Source organism: Cricetulus griseus, chromosome 2 (genome assembly GCF_003668045.3).
Source record: "Cricetulus griseus strain 17A/GY chromosome 2, alternate assembly CriGri-PICRH-1.0, whole genome shotgun sequence".
NCBI lineage: Eukaryota > Metazoa > Chordata > Mammalia > Rodentia > Cricetidae > Cricetulus > Cricetulus griseus.
In genome coordinates this window covers 35808962-35834152 of record NC_048595.1, presented here as the reverse complement: position 1 = coordinate 35834152, position 25191 = coordinate 35808962, and the positions used below count along the sequence as shown (strand labels likewise).

Here is a 25191-nt window from a genome sequence, read left to right as displayed (position 1 = left end):
TGGGGCCAATGTCTACAAAGCAAATCCCAGGGCATACTCTTAAAAAGCTATACAAAGAAACACTATCTCCCCTCAGAAAGATAAATTAATTCCCACCAGTAGGAGGAAAAAAGAGCCAAATAAGAAAGTCAAGTGTGATGCTAAAATGCAACTTTTCATGCAAGAGATAGAGGTCTCAGTGGTCAAGACCATATATTATGGACCCAAGATTAGATCCCAGCCCAGACACTGAGTTGCTCAGAACTGCCTTTAACAACAGCTCCAGGGAACCCAATATCCTCTTCTGGCCTCTACAGGTACTGTATTCTGTATGCATATCTTTCATGACACAACTAAAAAAATGCCTTGCCATTGGCCAATGAGCTTTTTTATTAGCAATGAGAGGAACACATCTTCAGAGTGTACAGAAGGATTATTCCATAGCAAAGGAGTTTTATATTTCTACTTGACTAAAATCTCTTGGGCCCTTTTTCTGGATAAACACTTTTAAGTATTAAAGTGACTACAAATGAGAAAAAAGCCACTAAAGTACTTACTAACCTCAAGGCTTTGAACCAGTTGGGATAATGTGGCAAGAGGAAAATTTCATTATGTAATGCTATCCCTAAACCCATTATTACTGTGACTATGGCTTCAGTGAGTCTTTCAGAAAAGAGGATGGCTACCCATGAAAATAGAACAGGACTCATACTGCTAGCTAAATTAATGTAGTCTGGTTTGGCTGGACTACTTTCTGGCAGAGCAAAACCCCATCTGACCCCTCCCAAGAAAGCTAGGAAACCAGCTCCATAAGCCATCTGAGTAAAAGCTAGTATGGGGATGTAAGACTTTGTTATGACCATAGTGAGTGGTGGAGCAATAAAGGGGATTAACCCCACCAAGCTTATATATAATGCTGGCTTTGGGCTATCAGGTAGGTAAGTGATGGTGCTTGGTGGCTTGGAGGGAAGGAATGCTTCCTTCTGATGTCTTTTAAAGTTGCACGGTGATGCATGGTAGCATTGTATATTCTTCATACACACTTGAAATGATGTGGGAAGCCAACTCCTTGGAGACAAAGGGGAAAGGTTCTGCTGAACAGATGTCTTGGAAGAAAATACATCTATTCTGTTGGCTCTGGGTCTCACTATAGAAGGGTACTTCAGCATCTATAAAGGAAATAGAACCAGGAAACGAAGTTTAAAAATAACATGTGGTACACAAATATACACACAGGCAAAACCTCTTACACATATAATCTTGGGGTTGGAGAGATGATGGCTCAGTGATTGTTGCTCCAGAGGATCCAGGCTTGATCATTCCCCCACCTCCATGGTGGCTCACAACCAGCTGTAATTCTAGTTCCAAGGAGGTTGGACACCCTTTTCTAGCCTCTACATGCACTGCAGGCAGTGGTACACAGACATATATGTGGGCAAAACATCCAAACGCCAAGTAAGAAAAATAAATAAATAAAATAAAATTATTTCAAAATTAAAAAGGAACAGCTATTTAACAATCTTTGTTTGTTTTTGTTTTTCGAGACAGGGTTTCTCTGTGGCTTTGGAGGCTGTCCTGGAACTAGCTCTTGTAGGCCAGGCTGATCTCCAACTCACAGAGATCCGCCTGCCTCTGCCTCCAGAGTGATGGGATTAAAGGCGTGCGCCACCAACGCCCGGCTATTTAAGAATCTTGATAAGCCCTCAAAAACATGCTAAGAATGATCTCACGTTGACCTTTACTCCTTTTGTCTCCAGTTAGAATGTTTTACTTTCAGCTACCTACATGGCCATTCCTTCATTTCTGACCCTTCTTATGTTATAAAAATCCTGTCTTATTATTTTCTGGTAGGATTTATTCTTAGTCGTGTGTGTGCTAGCCCTCAGGGGAAGCATCAGGTCTTTTAGACCTGGAGTAACACTAGTTGTGAGCCACCCAACATGGATGCTGGGATCAAACTAAGGCCCCAGCAGTATGTGCAAGGCTGAGTTACCTCTTCTGGTCCTGTCTGTTCTGGATATTCCCTGTCCTCCTTCCCTAATATATGATTCTCCAAAGCTGTTACTACTTGACATAGTAAATATTTTACTTATTCATAATTTATTCATTGTTCTCTTTCCTTACTAGAATACATGAGGAACACAAACACACACACACACACACACACACACACACACACACACACACACACACACACACTAACCTTTGAAGAGGCTGCAGAAAATTTCTGGATGAAGTGAAGCATATTGGTCTCTATTCAGAGTCTTGTTCCAGAAGATGAAGTTCTGATTAATATATTTTTCCAACTAATTGGACTAGCTGAATTTGAAGCAAAGGTGCTATACAGAAAACAACATATCACTTAGTTGTCCTCATTTTATACATTAATTTTACAAAAGTAATAGATCACGAGAATTTCTTTGACTGAACACGATTTCTTTGGAAAAAAAAAATTTCCCAAAGAGTAACACATTAAGTAAATAAGATTTTTTTCCTGATTATTTTTTAGTTTTGGCTGTCCAAAGAGAGCACTGTGCAGAAACTGAACATTTGGATTCAGTAAACATCTCTAACACTTCCTTAGATGCTAGTCGTCTCATCTTTAAAATTAATGGTCATACATAACATTTGTTCCCTTTAAGTATCTATCCTCTTTAGTTATTGTCTACTTCGGAGCGTTGCAATTTTTACACTTACAATAATGATAGCAGCCACAAATATAGCTTAGTTGTGAACCAGGCAAGATTAACTACGTTTCCCATATATTAACTGTACACCTTTTGGAACTTCGTAACCACTATAGCACGTGGTTTTGAATTTGGGATTATTTAAAGAAAGTGTTAGGCTTAAGCCCAGAGACGGCAAGTGCTGAGGAGAATAAGGATAGAACGCCCACGCTCAATTCGTCCAATCTACATGAAAACGATCAAATGTTTTCCTGTCCCTAATACAAACAACACGCACACTGACAGCCTCAAGCCGACATTTTATATAGGAGCAGAATTTAGACCAACGGATCCTTGAGACATCTAGGCTAACAAGTCATCTATTTACCTGTCCCTAGTGACACCCCACCACCTCCTGCCCGAAGTGTACCCTTTACAGCCCTTAAACATACTTGCTACCATCGCGCGGAGGCAAACAAACTCAACCAGGAACACAGAAACAGCACTTCCGGCGACTGGAATCACACAGCCCCCACTTCCTGAGGCTTGAAAATTGAGTCCGGGTGGGAACTTACTATACCAAGTTCCGACTCTCCTCCCTCCGTTATTTTATATTATTTTTATTTATGTGTGTGATCGTGCACTTGAGGTGCGGATCCCCTACAACATAGGTACTGGGAGCTGACCCAAGAGCAACCTCTGCAGCCCCAGGGGCTACTCTAAATTTAATTCTAATTGAAGTCGACTTCAAGGTACCTTACTAGCCTCTATTCCAGGATTTGTAACCAACAGAATGTATCTAGCAGTTCCGGAAGGTAGAGTACAATTTCTGAAACACTCCCATGAACTGCAGTGAAAGCACTTAGACTTGGAGTTAGACTGGTGTTATTTGGACGAATTTGTATCTACGGAACTTTAAAAAAAAAAAAAAAGACAAGATATCACTTCAGTGTGTTACTCTGATGGGCTGGAACGCTTAACTTTGCAAAAAACAACGGGGTTGAGTCGACTGGACCCGTCTTCCTTTTTTTGCATTTGGCTCCTGCTACTGGGCAGGCGTGGAGGGGACGATTCTGTTTTTACTTCCATTCTCTTTACTAGTACCTAGAAATTACATTGAGAAACACAGAGGCCTGGGATGAAATAAGCTTGCGGCGTTAAGGTCCTCGAGCTTGGAGGTCATCCAGGAAGTAATTTTTTAAAAAAAAAACTTATCCACTGTGTGATTTAGTGTAAGTGCCTCCCATCTGCTATTAGCCGGCCAAAGGAACAGGCAGCAAGCAATTTGAGCATTCCTGGGTCTTTGAGCTTTTAAAAAGCTGAAAACAAACAGGGGCTCACTTACATAGGGGCCCACTGCGGCCAGTTCCTCACTCCCCTAGGCAGTACAACGAGCAGATGCATTCGCTTCTAGTAATGAGAGACTCGGGCAGCTTCCGAGGGTTTCACCTTTATTCCGGTCTCTGCTCTGGTTGTGCCGCCTCTTCCTTTAGGTGCAATACCCAATGGAATGCTAATAGAGCCAGAAGTCTATTAGCAAAGACCAGGCGGGACCAGAATTCCAACCTGCGCCTGGGCGGCTCCAGTAAGCCTGCAATGCCCAAGAACTACAACTCCCGGCAGGTAGCGCGCCCGACACCGCTGCGCATGCTTCTAGTGCTGAGGTCTATGGCACGCCGAAGGCTGGAGTCTTAACGACGCGTGCACGTGGAGGAGGAGCGAAAGGTGTGCAGGGGTCGGAAAACACGCTCTTCCGTAACTGGTTTGCTAATTCTGGTAGTTGGCGAAACATCTGGCTTACAAGTGAGGTGTGAGGAGGTGAAGAAAGAATGGGCGGGGAAGAACTGGTACAAATATACCCACCCACATTCACACTCTCGAGCTCCCAGGCCGGAGTCCCGGCAGGAGCTTTAAGGGGAAGCTGAATTCGGCCGGCTCCTGCCTCACGAGCGGCGCGAGGAAAGGCCAAAGGCTTTGCGGAAGGGAGAGCCGGCCAGTCTGGTGTCGCGCTAAGGGGCGCCGGCGCCGGGGGCGGGGCGGGAATAACCGCGGTTGGAGCGGCCCAACGTTTACAGAGCGAGCCGCGGGCGCCCGTGCGGTGCCCGCCCCCGAAGCATGGTCGTGCGCATGCGCGGGCGCCTTTGCTAGTGGGCGTGTGGGAGGCGGGCCGGAGCGGCAGGGGGCGGGCCCAGCCGGTCGTCGCTCCTCCTCCGCCCGCTCTGCCCCCTCCTGGGCCTTGTGGGCCGGGCAGCCATTTTGGGAAGAGCTTTGTTATGGTTGTGGGCTCGTCACCTCTGCTGGTCGGAGAAGCCGGGGACGCGTTCTCAGACGCCGCGACTCGTCCTTGACCGTAGCCCCGCCGCTGCCGGGTGAGTGCGGGTGCGGGACACCGAGCAGGAGTACACCTCGAGTGGTCCCGGCACGGGCGCTGCCGGCTGCCTGGCTGGCCGTCTATGAAAACTAGTTGGAAGAAGGTCGCGCACAGGTGGTTGGGTGTGGGTCCGCCTCGGGTGGACGGCAGGAACCGGGAGTTGTCCAGGTGGAACGTCCCCCCCTCCCCCCAGCGGGAGGAGCCTTGCACAGCAGCGTCGCCGCGGCGGTTCCAGAGCGCTCCGACTTCAACTTCGGTTCTGGGTCGGAAACGCTCACCTGCGGCTCCGGCTCCGACTCCGGCTCCGGCTCCGGCTCCGGCTCATTTCCGAGAGTTCCCGCTTGGCGGTGGTGGAGTGACTTGGTTTACTCGGTTCTCTCTCTTTCCTTAAAGTAAGCGCCGAAGGCTTCTGTTTCCCAGTTGAGAGAAACTTTGCGAGGAAAAAGTCGTGTAAGTCAAATGTGGTGTATCTGGGGGAAAGGGAACTTTCAACGCCCGGAGTCCGGGTTCTCCGGGGTAGTGAGACCTTTTCTTACCGGTTACCTACCACAGTCCGTCCCATTGGGAAGGAGGGTTGGTCTTGAAGTGGTTTAACTAGTGCTTTTTTTATTCCGTGCTAAATGTCCCCAAACCATAAAGTTTAAAGTAATAATAATAATGAATCTAAAATGGCTGTAGCCTGGGGAAGTACCCTGTTGAAATGCTTGAATACTGTAACATTTCGGTCGTTTTCCCTATGGGACATTAGTTGGCCCTTTTTGCCGTTGGCCTCTTTGGAGAGGGTAGGTGAAAACAAAGGTGAGTGAGCCTGGGGAAGTTTACTTCAGAAGTTTACATAAGAATGGGCGCGGTTTTTTTGTTTTTGTTTTTTTGGTAGTGTCTAGTAGTACTGAAATTTCTGCTGTGGTACCAGTTTTGTCTGCCGCTTTTGTGCTCTGAGGTTGGCTTGTATAATCTGTTGAATAGTTTTACTTTGATATTTCTTGCTTACTAGGAAAACCTGAGGTTAGTGGCTGTTGATGTTTTGTTTACTAATAATCAGCTTTTCTCTGTAAATCTCATAAAAAACCGTGTTAGAACTCAGGAGAGCATAATTTGTAGTTTCTGGAGATCTCATGTGTTTTAAGATCGTTTTCACTTCAGGTTCCACGAAGTTTAGGTATTTATAAAATAACAATTCTGCAAGTGAAATAAATTAAAAAAGAAAAACCATTTTGCAAGTGAAAATATCTTCAGAAGTGTAATGCCCGGTGGTTGTGCCTTTAGGGGAAAAAAAAAGCAATCTTGCTGTTTGTTGCTCAAAACAAGCAAACAGAAACCCACACAGCCAGAAGTTAACAAAAACAACAGAAAATTTTAGTTTTTGGAAAGATGTGATTGAGTTGAAGTTATTTTCTATTCAAAAATTAAGATAGAATGCTAATTGTGAATGGAGCTTTAAAATCCATTCACAAGATAAACTGATCTTTTAGAGAGTTGGTTTCAATTGCTCTCATACATTCTTTTAAACTGGAAGATTTTTGTCTGTTCTTGTAGGAATTTTATTTTTTATGTGTATGGGTATTGTGCCTGAGTTATAGTGAACATGTACTCCTCTAGAACTGGAGTCAGACATTTGTGAGTTTCCATGTGGGTGCTGGGAGTCAAACCTGAGTACTCTGGAAGAGCAGCTGTCTCTTCCATCCCAGGATTCTTTATTTATTTTATTGATCTTCGAAAAAAAAATGATGTAAAGTTCTTCATGAATTACAAGCTAATTGCTTTCTGTTTTGACATTATTACTTACAGTATTTGGGAGAGACCTTACTATAAATTCACTTTTGCTTTTTTTTCTGAGGGTTCTCAAAATGGCTTGTGTTTGTTCACCCAAACATTCTTTCAGTTTATTATGGACATTATGCTTTCCGGGTTCTTGAAATTGGGAAGGAGAGATGGGAAGCCTTTATTTTGAATTTAACATTTTTTAAAATACTTATTTATTATGTGTAGAGCATGTATGACCAGCATGCCAGAAGAGGGCACCAGATCTCATTATAGATGTTTGTAAGCCACCACGGGTTACAGGGAATTGAACTCAGGACCTCTGGAAGAGCAGCCCTTACCTTTGAGCCATCTCTCGAGGCCTTAATTTAACAATTATTATCTTTGATAGTTTAAAATCCTAGTTGAAGAGGAGGGTGAATTCAACCACTCCAATAATTTGCACAGGGTGAGAAATTAAAAAAAAAAAAAAAGAAACTTTGGATTGGTGTGTGTGTGTGTGTGTGTGTGTGTGTGTGTGTGTGTGTGTGCGCGCGTGCGCGCGCGCGCGCATTCAAACATACATGCCTTTTTTTTTTCAGCCTCACTTTGTAGATTGGTGATTCTCAACCTTCCTAATGCTTCAGTAATTACTAATTGCTAATTAGTACTTCCTAATAAAGTTCCTCATGTCGTGGTGGCCCCAACCATAAAATTATTTTTTTGCTTCTGTTATGAATCACAGTGCAAATATGCTGGAATTAAAGGTATGTACCACCATACCTGACTACTTTTTATTTTCAAATGTGGGGAATTGAATCCAGAGTCTAGTGCTATGCTGAAAGCATACTATCACTGTGGTGTATACCACCAGTCTATAATTTATTTGTTTTTATTAGTTTAGTTTATTATTTAATGTGTATAGTGTTTTGCATGTATGTATGTATGTATGTATGTATGTATGTATGTATATGCATCACATGTATGTCTGGTCCCTTCAGAGGTCTGAGGAGAGGGCCTTGGATTGCCTAGGACTGGAGTTCCAGTTGATTGTGAGCTATCATGTGGATTCTTTGTATTGAACCCAGGTTATCTTTGAGTGCTTTAACCACTGAGCTAAATCTCTAACATTTATTTATTTATTTATTTATTTATTTATTTATTTCAAGGCTGGCTTCTCTATATAGTTCTGGAACTTACTCTTTCAGAACACTGACCTGGAACTCAGAGATCTGCCTGCCTCTGCCTTCCAAGTGCTGGTATTTGGGTCAAGTGCCACTGCCCAGCTCTGTATATTTTTAAGTCCTCATTTAAAGATAAAATACAATTCTCAATCTTCTTTCAGAAGATAACATATCTTAATTTTGTGGTTTAAGACTAATGTGCCAGGGAGAGGCTGTTGCCCAAACTTTTTTTTTTTCCTTGAGGCAAGGTCTCTGGCTGCCCCGAAACTCTGTGTAGACTAGGCTGACCTCACAAAGATATACCTGCCTCTGCCTCCCAAGGTCTGGGATCAAAGGTGTGTACCACCAGGCCCAGCTCAAAGTGCTTTCTATTTATTAACTTAATTACTTTGTGATGGTATTTCGAGGTGGTTTTTTTTTTTTTTTTTTACCTTCCTGTTATTGTAGATTGATTGAATTGAGTGTCTTGTGGATGTTAAGCAAGCACTCTTTTTTGGGGGGTGGGATTCTCTGTGGCTTTGGAGTCTGTCTGGGAACTCACTCTGTAGACCAGGCTGGCTTAAACGTGTGCGCCACCACTGAGCAAGCATTCTTATACTTAATTGTATCCCTAATGTTATTGAGACTAGGTCTCGCTAAGTTACCATTGCAGGCCTTGGACTGTGAACCTCCTGCTCTGCCGCCTCCTCCCAAGTAGCTATATTGTGTACAACATCGCGCCTTGCTGAGCAAATGTTTATTCCTTACTTTGTAGTTGAGAAAAATGAGGCTAAGACCTATTTGGCTAAATAAACAATTGAGGCCACAAAAGCCTAAGTGGACTGTCATTGTGGTTGACTTGCTGCCTTTAACTGTAGTGTGCATGTGTGTTTGTTGTGATCTTGTTGGTTGGTTGTGGGTTTTTGTTGTTGTGTTTTGTTTTGAGACTAGTCTCACTCTGTAGCCCTGGTTGGCCTGCAGTTTGCTGTGCAGGCATAGTTGGCATCAAATTCAACAGAGATCTGCCTGCTTCTGCCTCTCTAGTACATCTGACTTTAGTTTTGTTGTTGTTCTTGTTGTTTGGTTAGTTTTTGCAGTAATGAAAGTTGAACTGCCTGCCTTTAAACATGAAAGTTAAACTGTTGTAGCATTAAGGGGCAAGAGCCATTTTAAAGCATCCTAACCCCCACCCTCAAAAAAAAAAAAATGGTTCACAGAAAAGGGAAGTTTAGGGTGGACAAGATAACTCAGGTAGCTGCTAAGCCTGATAGGACCTGAGCTTGATCCCTGGGATCTTGTGTGATTGTTAGAGAACCAACTCCAGTAAATTGTCCTTTGACCTCCACACACATGCTGTGTAATAAAAAAAAGAAAAAGTTAAGGCAAATTTGAGCTGGGGCAATGGCTCAGGGCATAAAGTACTTGCTTTACATGCATGAGGACTTGCATTTGTAACACCAGAACTCATGTGAAAGCATTTCTAGTCTGTTGTTCAGTGTTCATACAGGGAAATGGAAAACAGGAGAATCCCAGGAATCACTTGGACCTACTAGCCTGCATATGCAGCAAATGAGACTGTCTCACACAGTCAGAAGACATGACTGCCGTTGTGGATTGTCCTTGTAATGTCTAGTGCAGTGGCACCTGCTCACCTGCATTCACACACCACCACCACCACCACCACCACACACACACACACACACACACACACACACACACACACACACACACACAGAGAGAGAGAGAGAGAGAGAGAGAGAGAGAGAGATAGATATTTATTTGTAAAAGGGCACATTTGGGTTTGTGTCTTTTCATACAAATGGGAAGGAGGTTCTTGGTACACAGATAACAATAATTTTATAAGTCATTGTAATTTGGAATTTAGCATGTGGTTGTTTGTGCTGGAGATCTAACACTCCAGGTTAGTTTTAAATCAAACTGCTTGCTATTGAAGTCCGCCTCAAACAAAACTACCCACAGCCAAAGAATTAAAAAAAAAAAAAAAAAAAAAAAAGGTTCTATAAGAGAAGCTGACAAAAAAAAAAAATTGAAAAACCCAGCACTCGGGAGGCAGAGGCTCAAGGCTAGCCTGGTTTACAAGAGCTGGTTCCAGGACCGCCTCCAAAGCCACAGAGAAACCCGGTCTCAAAAAACCAGAGAGAGAGAGAGAGAGAAGCTGAACTTCTTTAACTTTAATTGTAAGGTCCTTTACCTAATATAAACTGAGTTTTATGAGTGATTTCAAATATACCGAAAGCTATAGGAAGGGGATCATTACATTATTTTCCTTTACTAGAGCAGTCAATCAACCCTTTACTGATTTACTTGGCAAACTAATTTTTCAGCAAAACATACATCGGAGTCAGTACTGTAAGTGCTGGATTCAGTGTATTGGTGGCTGGGGGGTATCAGGTAGACCATAAAGCATCATTCCCACAACCAAAGAGCTTCACAATTTGCCAGCTGAAGTATAAAAATACAGGATAACAGCATAGTTACATTTTCCTTTTCTTTCTGTTTTGGGGAAGGTGGGTTGACAGAGCATAGTGGTGGTTCTGGGGATCAGGCCTAGGACTTTGTACATGACATACTATCAGTGTGGTATACACCAGCAGCTCAGTAGTCTTTGTTTGTATGTTTTTTGAGACAGGGTTTCTCTGTGTAGCTCTGTAGACCAGGCTGTCCTTGAACTCACAGAGATCCACCTGCCTCTGCCTCCCAAGTGCTGAGGTTAAAGGCATGTGCCACTCATTGGACTCTTAAATTTTTTTCATATTTATTTGTGTGGGTATATGCCTGCCTTGGCACATACATTGAGGCCAGAGAACAACTTGTTTTGTTTTGTTTTTTTGGGACAGGGTTTCCTCTGTGTAGCTTTGTAGACCAGGCTGGCCTCAACTCACTGAGATCGCCTGCGTCTCCCTCCCTAGTGCTGGGACTAAAGGCTTGCACCACCGCCGCCGCCAAGCTCAGAGAACAATTTTTGAGAGTCAGTTCTTTCCTTCTAGCATGTGGGCCCAAGTGGAGCTCAGATTATTGGGTTTGCCTTTATCCACTGAGCCATCTTCCTGGCTCAGCACCTGACTCTTAAAGCACATAAAACGTTATGATGGGGTGGAGAGTTGGCTCAGCAGTTAAAAGCACTTACTGCTCTTGAAGAGGACCCAGTTTCAGTTCCTAGAACTCTTGTAGTAGCTCACAATCTTCTCCAGTCTAGGAGCCTAGTGTGGGATAGACAAGCACTCTGTGAACTGAGCCACATCTCTTCTTGAGAAGAGATTTTTGTTTGTTTAGTATTTCAAGTCAGGGTATCTCTTGTGTAGTCCGGACTATTCTAATGCCTCTGCCTCCCGAGTGCTGGGAGCACCAGCAAGCCCAGTGAGGTAGGTGTGGGTGTGTGTGGGTGTTTGTACACACTTTATTTTGTATGTGTTACAGTCAGGTCAGAGGACTTTTCAGGAGTTGGTTGCTTGAGAATAGATTTTTTAGAAATAATTCTTAGAAAAATTCACATGAGGTAAAAATGTCTTTTATATAAATATGCCCCTTCAAGGTCAGTGCTGTTTGAAATTATTGATAAGTTATCTCTTTTTGTTTACTTGCTTGTTTGAGTCGAGACACAGGGTCTCATTTTGTAATCTAGGCTGGCCAGGGACTCTTTAATCCTTTTACCTCAACTGCTTTAGTGCTAGAACTACAGGCATGAGTCACCAAGTTTTGAGGGGAGGGGGAGGTGATCTTTACTGAATACCTTGCTTGTTTGTGTTTAGTGACTTTTGGAGCAGACAAAAAAAAAAAAAAAAAAAAACAGCAACAGAAAAAATTTTCTTTTTTCCTGGCTTTAAAATCTTGGAATTTTAGGCTTGGCAGTGGTGAGCCCACCTTTAAATCCCAGCACTCAGGAAGCAGAGGCATGTGTGTCTATGTGAGATCTAGGCCAGCCTGATCCGACAGACAGAGCAAGGGCTACACAGAGAAATCCTGTCTCAAAAAACAAAACAACAAATTGGGGTTGCTGGGCAGTGGTGATAACACACCTTTAGTCCCTGCACTCTGGAGGCAGAGGTGGGTGGATCTCTGTGAGTTTGAGGCCAGCCTGATCTACCGATCGAGTTCCAGAACAGCCTCCAAAACTACAGAGAAATCCTGCCTTGAAAAACAAACAAAAAAAAAAAATTGGGGTTTTAATATTTAAATGTTGAGAATTTACCACAGTATTATATAGTTCCTGGGTTAATTTTCCAGCATGGTAGGTAATTCACACCTATAATCCTATCTCTTGAAATGAGGAGGCAGGAGGATAGAGTTCACATCTTCCTCTGACATATGTTTAGTGAGTTAGTTGGAGGCCAGCCTGGACTAAAAAACAAACAGGGCTGGGATTCAGCTGTGAAGAGCACATGTTGCTTTTGCATAGTGCCCAAGTTTGGTTCCCAGTGGAGAAAGTGGCTTGCAACTGTCTGTAACTCTAGTTCTAAGGATCTAATGCCCACTTCTGACCTCCATGGGTACCACACACCCACGTAGTTCATATATACACAAATACACATAAAATAAAAATAGGATTAAAAAAGCAGTTGCCACCAAGAAAATGTTTCATGATCCTACATGAATATAGCCATATTAATTAGCTGAATCTTAAAATCTTAAAAGCTAGAAGTAATGATCAGTTGCATCTGGTATATAAATATGCTTCTTTATTTTGCATTCTGGGTTCTGCTAGTTCTGGGTTCTGGGTTTTTATCTTGATTTTATTTAAATATATTATTATTTGGAACTGTTTGACTTTTAGTGGATTTAGTTTTTTTAAAGTTTGATAGTTTATTAGGTTTGATTGCATTAAACGTTTGTGTTCTTGGAATAGAACAAAGTATTAGAAAGAAAAGATTAACTACATGAAAAAGGTTACAAATATTACTATTATTTTCTGAAAATTTCAGGAAAGTTTTGGAGCAGAGATGCGAAAGGTTCAATGATAGAGTTTATCACTAATTTATTTTTGTTTTCTATGTGTTGATGTTTTGCCTGTGTGTGTGTGTGGGGGGGGAATCCTAGGAACTGGAGTTACAGACAGTTTTGACCTGCCAAGTGGTTGCTGGGAAATGAACCAGGGTCCTCTGGAGTAGCAGCCACTGCTCTTAACAACTGAGCCACCTCTCCAACCCCCACTAATTGATTTTTAAGATGATCTTTTATTGCATTTTTAAAAATTCTTTATATTGTGTGTGGTGGTCAGAGGACAACTTTCAGCAGTCTATTTTCTTTTTTCACTTTATGTGTTCTGGGCATCACATTCAGGTAATCAGGTTTGGTGTCAGACTCTACCCTTTGGGCCATCTCACTAACACATAGTGTTTGTTTTGTCTCTGCCATTTTAGCCCCTTTTATATTGTTTTTTCATGAATCTTGCTGGGAGAGAACGCTGAAGAGGCTGCGTACATGAATATGCATACCCAGCCTGTATCAGTGAACTACAAAGAAGTAAAGACAATTTAAAATTCATTCCTTTGGCAGTTGGTTGGATTGCTAGCAGGCAGTTTCCTAAGCCAGCTCTTCCTGTGTTGTGACCATGGCATTGGTTTCAACTGCTTACCCTCTGTTGTTGTTTTATGTTTGCCAAATCAAAGTCTCTTAATTCTCTGAACTCCAGTGGTGTTTTTATAAATTCCGTTTTCTGACTAAGTTACCTAAATGTGGTTTTGTTTTCAGCTAAAGAGTTTGATTTGTACAATTTGCTTTCTCTAGTATATTTTATTACTTCTATTTATGGTAGTCTCAATGCAACATGAAGTTGAAAGCTTTTGTGTATGTTTTCTTTGTTTATTGTTTTTTGAAACAGGGTTTCTGTAGCCTTGGCTGTTTTGGAGCTCCCAAAGATCTGTCTCCTGAGTACTAGGATCAGAGGCATGCACCACCACCCCTGAGAGGTTTTTTGTTGTTTGTTTAGAGACAGGGTTTCTCTGTAGAGCCAGGCTGGCTGGAACTCAGATCTGCCTGCTTCTGTCTTCTGGGTGCTGGGATTAAAGGTATGTGCCAGCAATGCCTGGTAGGTTATTTTCTTAAAAACAGGTAAAAGGAGTTTATGATGACATTTTCATATGCTTATCATTGTACGTTGGTTACATTTGACCTTACTAACCTCTCTTTACCCCCTCCTACTAATCTTCCCTTCCCAAATAGTCCTCTTTTGTATTTATGTCCCCATATGAGTGAAAACATGCAATATTTATCTCTCTTCAACTTTCTGGATTAGTTACTTTTTGGTGCTATGATAAAATACCACATTCAAAAGCAACTTACAGGCCAGGTGGTGGTGGTGCACACCTTTGGGGAGCAGAGGCAGGCAAATCTCTGCGAGTTTGAGGCCAGCCTGGTCTACAGAGTTCTAGAACAGCCAGGGCTGTTATACAGAGAAACCCTGTCTCGAGAAAACAACACACACACACACACACACACACACACACACACACACACACACACACACACACACACACACGAAGCAGCTTACAGGGGAAAGAATTGTTTGGGTTTATTTTTCTAGAAGGAAAGAGTCCATAATGACCTGGAAGGACAGGAAGCTGAGAGCCAGTCAGCACTGGAAGCAAGGCCCGTCTATAAGACTTCAAAGATCACACCTCAACACCCTTACCTCACTGTACCCTACCCCAGTACGTGCTTTTTCCAGTAAGGGTCTACCTCCTAAAGCTTCCATAATTTCTAAATAACACCGCTAACTGGGACTAAACGTTCAAATATATGAGCCTCCATTCAAACCCCTTACCCCTCCCATGTAGAATATTTATAGGTGGTCCAATACTGTCACTCCATTGCAAAGGAAGAAAAACAGTAACAACACCCATGAGTTTGAGGTGTTGTTACCACCACTAGGCTACGTGATGAATTCCAGGTCATCCGTGGCTGTATAATGAAATTGTCTCAAGAAACCAAAACCAAAAAATAAGACAAAAAATACTGTATCTTAAAGTAAATGGTCTACAACTTTGACTGAAAGTTTTTGACTAAAGTTTTTTTCATTAAGGGACATAGTGTAAAGAGATTACTCACAGTGGAGAGTATTTGCATCTCTGGACAGACATTTGAGTCAGAATATATTTTAGCTCCATGTCAAATGCTAAGAAGAGTATTTTACAAAGGCTAGAGTCATAAAGCTTAATAACAGAACATTTAGTTGGCATGCGCAAGGTCCTGGATTTATCCCTATTGCCACATTTAAAAAGCAAAGCAAGCCCGGTGGTGGTGGTGGTGGTGGTGGTGGTGGTGGTGGTGGTGCTGCTGCTGCTGCTGCTGCTGCTGCTGCTGCTGCTGCTGCTGCTGCTGCTGCTGCTGCAGCATGCCTTTAATCCCAGCACTCAGGAGGCAGAGGCAGGCTTCTGTTAGAGGCCAGCCTGGTCTACAGAGTGAGTTCCAGGACAGCCTGTTACACAGAGAAACCTTGTCTCTGAAAACTAAAGAAAGAAAACAAAGGGCTGGAAAAATGGCTCAGTGATCCCAAGTTCAATTGCTAGCAACCACGTGACATCTCACAACTATTTATAATAGGATCCTGTGCTCTCTTCTGTTGTGTAGGTGTACATGCAAACATCACTTTAATATATATAAAATATATAAGTAAGTACATGTTGTAAAAAAAAAAAAAAGTAGAGGAGCTTCAGAGACTGGTCACTGAAAAAGAACACATCCTGCTCTTACAATTTGAGCTTGGTTTCCTAGTGTCAGACAGCTCACAGTTGTCCATTGTCCATAACTACAGTTCTAGGGAAGGCTATGGGGGGAAGTCAACACTTTGAAGCTGATAATTTCTATAAACTGGTAATACCTTGTTGGAAAGCAATGTGGCATCTGTAAAGTTGGAAGTTATACTTAGTCTCTTCATTATACAGTTATTCAGCAAATCTTTATTTAGTATCTACAGTGTGCCAGCTAGTATTTGGTTTTTGTTGTGTTTGTTTTGTGCTTGGGATGAATGGAAGACTGGATAAAATTGAGCTGGATGTGGTGGCTCATACTTCTAACCCCAGCACCAGGGAGACAATGGCAAATTGTCTCGGGGGAGGTGGCCCACATGCCCTGGTATGTCTGTGGAGGTGACGAAATAGCTGGAGTTGGTGCTCTCCTTCCTTTACATGGATCCAAAGTATTGAACTTAGTCATGATCAGTCATCAGGCTTACATTTGTATTGTCCAGCATCAAGTACCTTTATAGGCTGAGCCATGCCACCAGTCCTTATATTGATTTTGAGATAAGTTTTCAAGCTGTTACCCAGCATGACCTTACTTGTGATCTTCATGCCGTAATTATAGACATACACCACAATAGCCAGATTATTTGAGGTTTATTTGTTAAATATACAGATTTATATCCATTAACTCCAGTCAGGCTGCCCAGGTGCCTCTTTTTTGTACACACATGTTCTTTGTATGTGTGGAGGTCAGAGGACAATTTGGATATTGTTCCTCAGGCAATGTTCCTCCCCACTTTTTTTTTTTTTTTTTTTTTTTTTTTTTTTTCTTTTAAGACAAGAATCTCTCACTGACCTAGAACTGACCAAATAGACTAATAGACTTCTCTGGTGGGTCACTCCCCCTCGAACTGGGGAGGGGGGGCTTTCTGCTTACCTCTACAAGCCCCCAGTCCTAGGTTTATAAGAATGGATTCCCATGCTAGGTCTTCCTTCCTTCCACCATTTCATGCACTTAAAATATCTGTTAGCTCTCAGAGGCTGACCCTGTAGAGGAAATCAGCCACACCTGAGATCCTATCTAGTACTTTCCCTAAACTAAGTTTCTAGTAGGTGACTGTCCCAAAGTAGGGTGGGACAATAGAATTAACTTCCTAAATTACTCTATTTGTTAACTCTACCTTAAATTACTGTATCTTATTTTTTTCTTCCTGGAACTCACTCTGTATACCAGGCTTGCCTCCAACTCACAGAGATCCACCTGCCTCTGCCTCCCGAGTGCTGGGACCAAAGGCGTGCACCACCAACGCCCAGCTATTTATTTATGTATAGTCTTCTGCCTGCAGGCCAGCAAAGAGCACCATATCTCATTACAGATGGTTGTGAGCCACCATGTGGTTGCTGGGAATTGAATCAGGGTCCTCTGGAAGAACAGTCAAGTGCTCTTGACCACTGAGCCATCTCTTCAGCCCCCACCCCACTAACTCTTATAACTTAAATTAACCCATTTATAGTCATCTATGCTTTGCCTCGTGGCTTTTTAACCTCTCTTACATCTTGTACCTTCTGTTTCCTTTCCATGTCCTCTGGCGTCTCTCCGGCACCTACATTCATATCCTCTTATCTCAGCCTAGAAGTCCTGCCTACCTTCTGACCATTCAGCTCTTGATTAAACCAATCAGAAGGTGCCTTGACAAAGACATCTTCACAGTATACAAAGATTATTCCACAACACAGGCCTTTATGACTTTTAAATTATACTGCTCTGTTAAAAACAAAAAACCTACAGCCTCCAAATAATGGAAATAAATTGAATAAATTGTAAGCCAAAATTGGATGCTTCCCTTTTATGTCTCTCTGGACCACCCTTTATGTACTGTCTGAACCTCCACTTTTCTCTACCTGCCCAGAATTGTAACTCTAGACGTTCTCTTATCCTAATGTGCTTCTTCTACTTCCCTAAGGACCAACACAAACTCACAATTTTCCTGCTTCTCATATTTGGGACAAAGAAGTATCTGTTGGTGCTTCTTGGTTAAGAATAGTTGCTGCTTTTCCTAAGCACCTGAGTTAGAAGAGTTCCCAGCATCTAAATAAGGTGGCTTGTGAAGGGACCAGCTCACCATTTCAGCAGCCATAACAGCCTAGCACGGGCTTGTCTGACCTTGCCTTGATCACTAGGTCGTCAGATGCCTGCCTTGTGGCAAGGAACCAATCAGAAGTTAGCTGGCCGTGGTGTGCTTTACGGACAAGTGCACAGCAATGACGGGCAGAGCATAGCAATTGCCCTGGGAGGGCCTATGGGCCATAACAACCAGTTGACCAATCAACACAGGGCAAATCTGGAGGCACAACAATCCTGAGCCTGTGTGTACCCCTAGACACTCCCCTTACGCTGCCCTCTACGGCATAGAGATCTGATCTTATCTTATATGATCTCTATGCTGTAGCTTTGCTGTGTCTTTCCTAGCCATCTGCCATAGTGGATAGATGAGAGGCCCGAGCTAACATGGGGTTAGCTCGTTAAACAACTACAATAAAGCCTCGTGCTGTTTGCATCATGTTTCTGCCTCCTCCGTGGCAGGCCTGGACCGAGATCCTGGGGGCCTTCGCCTCCAGGGGTCTTACAGCTTGCAACTGCCTGTAACTCCAGTTCTAGGGAATATGCTGCCTCTTCTGGTCACTGTGGCCACCTGCATACATATGATTTATACTCAAACGGACACACACAAACTAAAAATAGAAAAGGGAAAAATAGAGTCATGTTTCAGTTCCAGCTTGGTTTTTCCATGTATTACAACCAAAGTATGTTGTGTTTTCAACAATAGGGTCTTACAGTCTACTTATGCTAGACAATCCAGCAGTGGTAATAGCTTGTGCAGTTTCACTGGTCTCTCTGACCAGTGAATAACTCAGGGAGATATCCCATACCTGACATTGCAATTTTTATTTAATAACCAATCTCTTGTGGGGGAAACATTGCTCACCTGTGTATCTGTTCAAAGTTTTTATTAAATTACTAAGAAACGGGTTCACATAACGCTTAAAAAATCTTAATTTTTCTTAACCTATCATTCTCAACACTGAACTGTCTCCCTTACCCTGATATGTTCCTTTTGCTTATATGTTTGTTTTGTTGTTGTTTTAAGTCATGGTCATTGTTTGGCTCTCTTTCCTCTCCATGTCGTCTGTTGTGTCTCCCACGCCTAGATTCATCTCCTCTAATTCTCTCTCTCTGCCCAGAAATCCTGCCTAACTTTTTCCTGCTTATCTATTAACCATTCGGCTCTTTATTAAACCAATCAGAAGGTGCCTTGGGAGAGACATATCTTCACTGTGTACAAAAAGATTATTCCCCAACAGGACAGGGTGCCATTCCATAGCTCTATCTGGCCTCCCAAATGTTGATATTAAAAATGTACATCACCATGCCCAGCAACATGGTCAGTTTTTATGACTATTCCACATACATTCAAGGAATATAGGTGAAAGGCATTTATCTTTTACTTAAAAGTTTGTATGTACTTGTTTTAATAGTTAAGTATTAAAAGCACATGAAGAGAACAGATTAAATGTTTTTTGCTCAGGACTCAACTTGAAAAACAGTGATCAAATACCTCTGGCACCTCCTTATAGTTCCTTTCTCTTCATTTCCTCACAGATATGTATGTTTGTTGTCTTGAACTTGGTATTTTGTATTCCATAAACTTAGCACAGTAATGCATAGGATTTGTCAGTATACTAGAATCTTCTCAAAGATACAAAAGTTCTCCTGTCAAAAAAGATTGTAGCTGCTGGAAGAATGTTGGGAATTTTCCAAAGAAATATTTTCGTCATGTTAGTACATATCAAGATAGATCAGAAGAGCTTTATTTGTCTCTAAGTTGGTAGTTACCTGAAATAGTAAGATATAAATATGTAAGGCAGATAGGTTGTCTTAAGGATCTACCTTTGAGCCAGGCGTTGGTGGTGCACGCCTTTAATCCCAGCACTGGGGAGGCAGAGGCAGGAGGATCTCTGTGAGTTCGAGACCAGCCTGGTCTACAAGAGCTAGTTCCAGGACAGCCTCCAAAGCCACAGAGAAACCCTGTCTCGAAAAACCAAAAAAAAAGGGGGGGGGGTGGGATCTACCTTTGAATGATACCTGATAATTAGGCAGTGATGTCACTGGTAGTATTTCTACACACTATGTATGCTTTTGACCAATTAGGTAAATTGAAAATCTAGATGAAAAAGACCCAGTAATTGACATTTCTGAATTACCTTTGATGTCTACTTGGAGAAATGGTTGTGTTAAAAAAAGTCTGTGGTCATTGGGGAGAGGCAGGCTGATTTTTGTGAGTTGTGGGCCAGTCTGGTCTACAAGCTACACAGAAAAACCCTGACTCAAAAAAAAAAAAAAAAAAATCTGGTCACTTGACAGATAAAAATCTTTCAAGGGCTTAACAAAGGTTAGGTGTGGTAGGATATACCTGGAGTCTGAGTGCTTGGAATACTGAGGCAGAGACTTGTTCAGGTCAGGAAAAACCTGGACAGAATAGCAATTTCCTTGTCTCAACAACAAAAAGACTTAAAGCCATGTTTTAGGCAGTGACAAATCTAAATTGAACTTAAAGATTTTACTGTCAAGATCATGGTTTGATACATTCATTCAAAGTTAGATGTGACTGGTTTTGCCTATTCTAATTATGTGTTTTGTTTTTTTGTTTTCTCATTTATAGATTGGTAGATTCAAGTGGCCTTTTTAATGATTGAGTAATGATGGAGATGGACCCAAATTAGAAAGTGATTTCTTCAATAAAGCAATAGAAGATTCTTCATATCACTTCTGGAAAGCTCAGTTCAGTTTTTGGGAAGGAGGAGAACAAGTGAAAAACAGAAAATTGATAAGAAGAAACCCTCATTTTGAAATTTCTCCTTGACCCTTATCTTTTCTACTTAGATAATTTTGCTTTGAATTTATAAATAGTAAAGACCAAAGAAATAGGATACATATTTAGAAGCTTTATACCAAGAAATTTGCCTTGAAAGTTGCTATATTCTGTGACAGAAAAGATACATCAAGTTTCTGTCTGATTCATATATATATATATGTATATACACCAACAACAAACCTACCAAAACAAAACTTCTTATATCTTTAGATTTTGAAGTGTAAGACAGATAAAATAATATATCCACACACTGTTTTAAGCAGTTGTGTAAGATAACTGCTTATCTTTGTGTTTTGAAGGCTTCTGTTGTGGATATTTTGCCACTGGAATTGATTGCTCAGATCTCTTATAGTGCTTTACTGTTACATTTTTGACCTTTCACCTTGATGACATTTCTTGCACACACCTGAAACCACCTGTCTAGCTATGACCTTGTTATGAACAGTATTTGTACTCACTGTGCAAATGTACGTGTTTTGCCTATTTAAGAAACATTATAGTGCCATTACTCAAGGAAGTTGAATGAGGTGAACGTAGACATAGCTTTTCCCCCTTTCCCCCCTTTTTTAAATGTAACAAATAACTTTTTATGTTCCCCTTCCCCCTTCCCCTCCCCCCTTCCCCCTTTGGAAACGTGTCAGGAACTAGGTAGTTCAGGATGAGTTATTGAGAGGGTTAAGAGAGTGAGCCACACAGAGCTGGGCTTCTTTGTGCTTCATCACAAGGCGTGCTGCTGGCCAGACTGCTTAAGCACCCTTTTTACAAGAAAACCTCGTGGAAGATACAGCTGGCGACTTTGGAAACAGGACCACAGAGGTGACACTCTGAGGGTAAATATCATCCATGTGTCTTTAGGAGAAAGCATACACAAGTATATGCCATGGAAAAAATGTGTTATGCTGTGAAGTATTTAATTTAGGAAAATATCAGTGATTTGGGTACATCAGTGAATCCCTGAAAAAAACTGATACAAGTTGGTGTGTGAGGAAATGTTTGTAAGGTAAATGGAAAAGCTCATGAGGTTCTATAGCAGTGATTTTCAACATCCTTAATGCTGTGACCCTTCAAGTTACTCACGTTGTGGTGCCCCCAAACATGACTTGTTTTCTTTTTGGCTTCATAACTAATTTTGCTATTGTTAAGAATCACAATGTAAATCAATATCTGGTATGCAGGGCATATCAGACATAGACAACCCCGTGAATGGTCCTCCCCTACAGGAGCTGCAGACCACAGATTGAGAACAAATGTTACATGGGTATATCATGGTTGGAGGTTTTCTGTGGTTTTTTAGGGGGGACGAGGATTGGTTCTTTTCAGGGCCGTGTTTCTCTGTGTAGTACTCCTGGCTGTCCTACAACTTGCTTTGTAGACCAGGTTGGCCTTGAACTCACAAAGATCCACCTGCCTCTGACTTTTGAATGCTGGGATTAAAGGTGGGAATCACCAGGCCCAGCCTCTACTGTAATTCTTTAAAATATGTGTATTTGATAGAATTCTTGAGATTTGGAATCTTGGAAGTAATCTGTAGACAAATTCAGGGGTTAGGCCTTTTTGTAAAGTAGGATTGTATATTAATTACAGACTTCTTTTATGTCATACTGTTAGAACCATGAGTGATTTCTGTTGTCTCTTGTAGATCCTGGCCATGAGGTTGGATGCCTCATCTTGCTGAAAAGACACTGGACCTAAATGGCGCAGCATGACTTTGTTCCTGCTTGGCTAAATTTCTCAACGCCACAGTCAGCTAAGGTACACCTTTTCATTCCTACTATTCAAACATACCAGTCCTTCTCTCTTTTTCTTTTTTTTTGGGGGGGTGGGTTGGGGGTTGAGGCAGTGTTTCTCTGTGTAGCTTTGGCTATCCTGGAACTAGCTCTGTCCACTAGATCCACCTGCCTCTGCCTCCTGAGCATATTCTTAATTTTTCTTTTTTTTAAATTTTTTTAGATTTATTTTACTTGAGTCAGTATCGAGCACAAATATATGTATCTGTGTGTACCACATGTATGCCAGGTGCCCAAAGAGATCGGAAAAGGGAATCAGATCCCCTATGGATGGTTTGAGTCACCCTATGGGTTCTGGGTGTGGAGTCTGGGTCCCTTCAAAATAACCAAATCAAAAGCCTGGCAGTGTAGGCGCAAGCCTTTAATCCCGGCGCACAGGATGCAGAGGCAAGTGGATCTCTGTAAGTTCAATACCAGCCCGGTCTACAAATCTACACAGAGAAACCCTGTCTTGAAACATCCTAAATAAATAAATAAATAAATCAGCCAAAACAAGAGCAGCAGTACTGCCTAAAATCTGAAACAGAAGCCACAAACCAGTCAGCCTGAAAAAAACTGGGATGCTGTGCGGTGGTAGCACTCAGGAGACAGAGGCAGGCAGATCTCTGAATTCCAGGCCAGGGAGGGAGAAAGGAAGGAGAGTGTGAGTAATTACACAATTCACATCAATGTCTATCTTAAAGCCAGTACCTCTCAATCTGTCTTTTAATGTGAATGTAAACATATGTGCAAGTACCCTTAAAGGTCTTTGAAAAATGGCTTGCACAAGTCCGTATTTCACGGCTAAAAAACAATCTCCCCTACTAGTAAGGACAAAAAACCAAAAAGGTCCCTGTTCAAATAAGGTCAAATGCTGGAAAGTAAGTGCTTTGCTTTTCTGCCTTTTCCTCACATTTATGTAGACAGTGCCAGCAAAACTCTGGATCTTTCCAGCTCAGTTTCACTACCCTTTTCTGGAAACCACTCATAATCACATTCAAGATAGTGAAGCTGACAACATATATCAACCATCAGTATCACTTATAGGTAAAGGATATATAAAAAGCTGGGGAGAAGGCTGGATTTATAACGTGTTTGATGTACAAGCATGGGAATCAAAGTTTGGATTTTCAGTACTCAACTTATAAAATCTGGGTAGGTACAGGGACCCACCAGTCATTTTAATGTTAAACCCAATGCTAGGAAAATGGAGACAGGATCCCTCAGGTAAGCTTGACTAGCTGAATAAGTGAACTCCAGGTTCAGTGAGTGTCTCTGCCTTGGGAAATAGAGAGCAAGCAAAGAAGACAAAGTATGTCAATTTTAGGCTTTTATATACCTACATGTGTCCAGACACCCACTTAAACACACACCCAAAAAAGAAACTTAGAATAAAAATCTATGGAATAGGAGTGATATTTCAAAAGCTTCTTTCTTTTATTTATGTAAATTCAAAGACTTGTAATCCCCCTGATTTTTTTTCCTCTTGTATAAACATGTAAAGTGAAGCTGATACTAAAATTATAGTATTGCCACAGATATGAAGTAATGTTTAGAAAGAAGTATTTTAAGACCACGGTAATGCAGGAGTGGTGGATCATGGCTGTAATCCCAGTAGTATGGAAGCTAAGGTAGGAGGATTGCCATAAGTCTGATGCAAACCTTGGCTACATAGTATATTCTAGGCCATTTGTGTTAGAGAATGAGACTTGAATCAAAAAACAGAAATTGTAGCTGGGCATTGGTGGCGCACGCCTTTAATACCAGCAATCAGGAGGCAGAGGCAGGCGGATCTCTGTGAGTTCGAGGCCAGCCTGGTCTCCAGAGAGAGTGCCAGGATAGGCTCCAAAGCTACACAGAGAAACCCGGTCTCAAAAAAAAAAAACAAAAAAAAAACCCAGAAATTGTATAAACTGGATATGATGGTTCATATATGTAATATAGCTTTTGTTTATTTGTTTAGTGTTGAGGGAAGGTCTCCCTGTGTAACTGACCTTGAACTCAATGGCAGTCATGTCTCAGCCTTAGTGCTAATATTGGACTACTACAACAGGCTGTTGTTTTTAATACCTGATTTAGAACCTCAAAGATACTGAAAGAAACTAAGTCTTTGCCTCTCTGCATTTTATAATATTAGTCATCTACAGCCACCTTTGACAAACACGGAGAGCACCTATCCCGTGGAGAAGGTAGATTTGGAGTAAGCCGTCGTCGACATAATTCCTCTGATGGCTTTTTTAACAATGGACCCCTAAGGACTACCGGAGGTGAGTCATTTCCAGATGTTGTGACCATATATTTAAACTACTATTTAGAGCCAGGCATGGTGGTGCACACTGTTAATCCCAGCACTCAAGAGACAGGCAGGTGGATGTCTTGTGAGTTCCACGCCAGCTTGTCTGACTAGTTCCAAGATAGACAAAGTTAAATAGTGAGGTACTGTCTCAAAGACCAGAAGAGCAGTGCTAGTTCATGCCTTTAATCCCAACACTTGGGAGACAGAAGCAGACGAATCTCTTGAGTTTGAAGCCAGCCTGGTCTACAGAGCTAGTTCCAGGACAGCCAAGGCTATACAAATTTAGTAGGGCTAGTGATTTGCTCAGTGGTATGTGCATGTTAACACAGCAGGGCTCTTAGTTGGATCTCTGACCTTGAGGCTGGGAGAATTGCCTCACAAAGAAAAGGTGCATTTAATGGTTTCTTTGTGTGGACTTCTTTTCTTTGTTTGATTTTTCAAGACAGCGTTTCTCCTTGTAGCCTTGGAATTCACTCTGTAGACCAGGCTAGCCTTGAACTCACAGAGATCTGCCTCTTGAGTGCTGGGATAAAGGCATGTGCCACCACTGCCCTGTTTGTGTGGACTTACGGTTTT

The 25191-nt window shown here is 41.9% G+C and overlaps 2 protein-coding genes across 8 annotated transcripts in view; one reads left to right on the top strand and one right to left on the bottom strand.

Moving 5' to 3' along the window:
• Positions 1-341: 341 nt before the first annotated feature.
• Tmem69 (transmembrane protein 69) lies at positions 342-4149 on the bottom strand. 2 transcript variants are annotated; one of them, XM_027402563.2, is made up of 3 exons: positions 3991-4149; positions 2183-2318; positions 342-1148 (listed from the first exon to the last, which is right to left on the bottom strand). In XM_027402563.2, exons 2-3 carry the CDS (start codon positions 2222-2224, stop codon positions 450-452), a joined length of 741 nt encoding a protein of 246 aa, XP_027258364.1. In that variant the 5' UTR covers positions 2225-2318; positions 3991-4149; the 3' UTR covers positions 342-449. The 2 variants fall into 2 exon arrangements, with proteins under 2 accessions (XP_027258364.1, XP_027258366.1); XM_027402565.2 differs by lacking the exon at positions 3991-4149 and adding an exon at positions 3098-3255.
• A 77-nt stretch (positions 4150-4226) lies between these two features.
• Gpbp1l1 (GC-rich promoter binding protein 1 like 1) overlaps positions 4227-25191 on the top strand; it is a 35720-nt gene continuing 14755 nt past the window's right edge. The window contains exons 1-5 of one of the 6 annotated variants that reach the window (XM_035439693.1): positions 4227-4370; positions 20341-20459; positions 21279-21383; positions 22193-22305; positions 24457-24586. In XM_035439693.1, the coding sequence (XP_035295584.1) occupies positions 22246-22305; positions 24457-24586 (190 nt within the window). In that variant the 5' untranslated portion in view covers positions 4227-4370; positions 20341-20459; positions 21279-21383; positions 22193-22245. Of the gene's footprint in view, positions 4454-4855; positions 5015-5111; positions 5467-20340; positions 21384-22192; positions 22306-24456; positions 24587-25191 lie in introns of those variants that run through there. The other 5 variants (XM_035439691.1, XM_035439692.1, XM_027402560.2 and 2 more) reach the window with 5 other exon arrangements.

Bases quoted from the DNA above. Each gene is read 5' to 3' on its own strand.
- Tmem69 (XM_027402563.2), bottom strand. From the start codon at position 2,224: ATGCTTCACTTCATCCAGAAATTTTCTGCAGCCTCTTCAAAG. The intron at 1,149-2,182 runs GTTAGTGTGTGT...TTTCCTTTATAG, and splicing joins TTTCTGCAGCCTCTTCAAAG to ATGCTGAAGTACCCTTCTAT.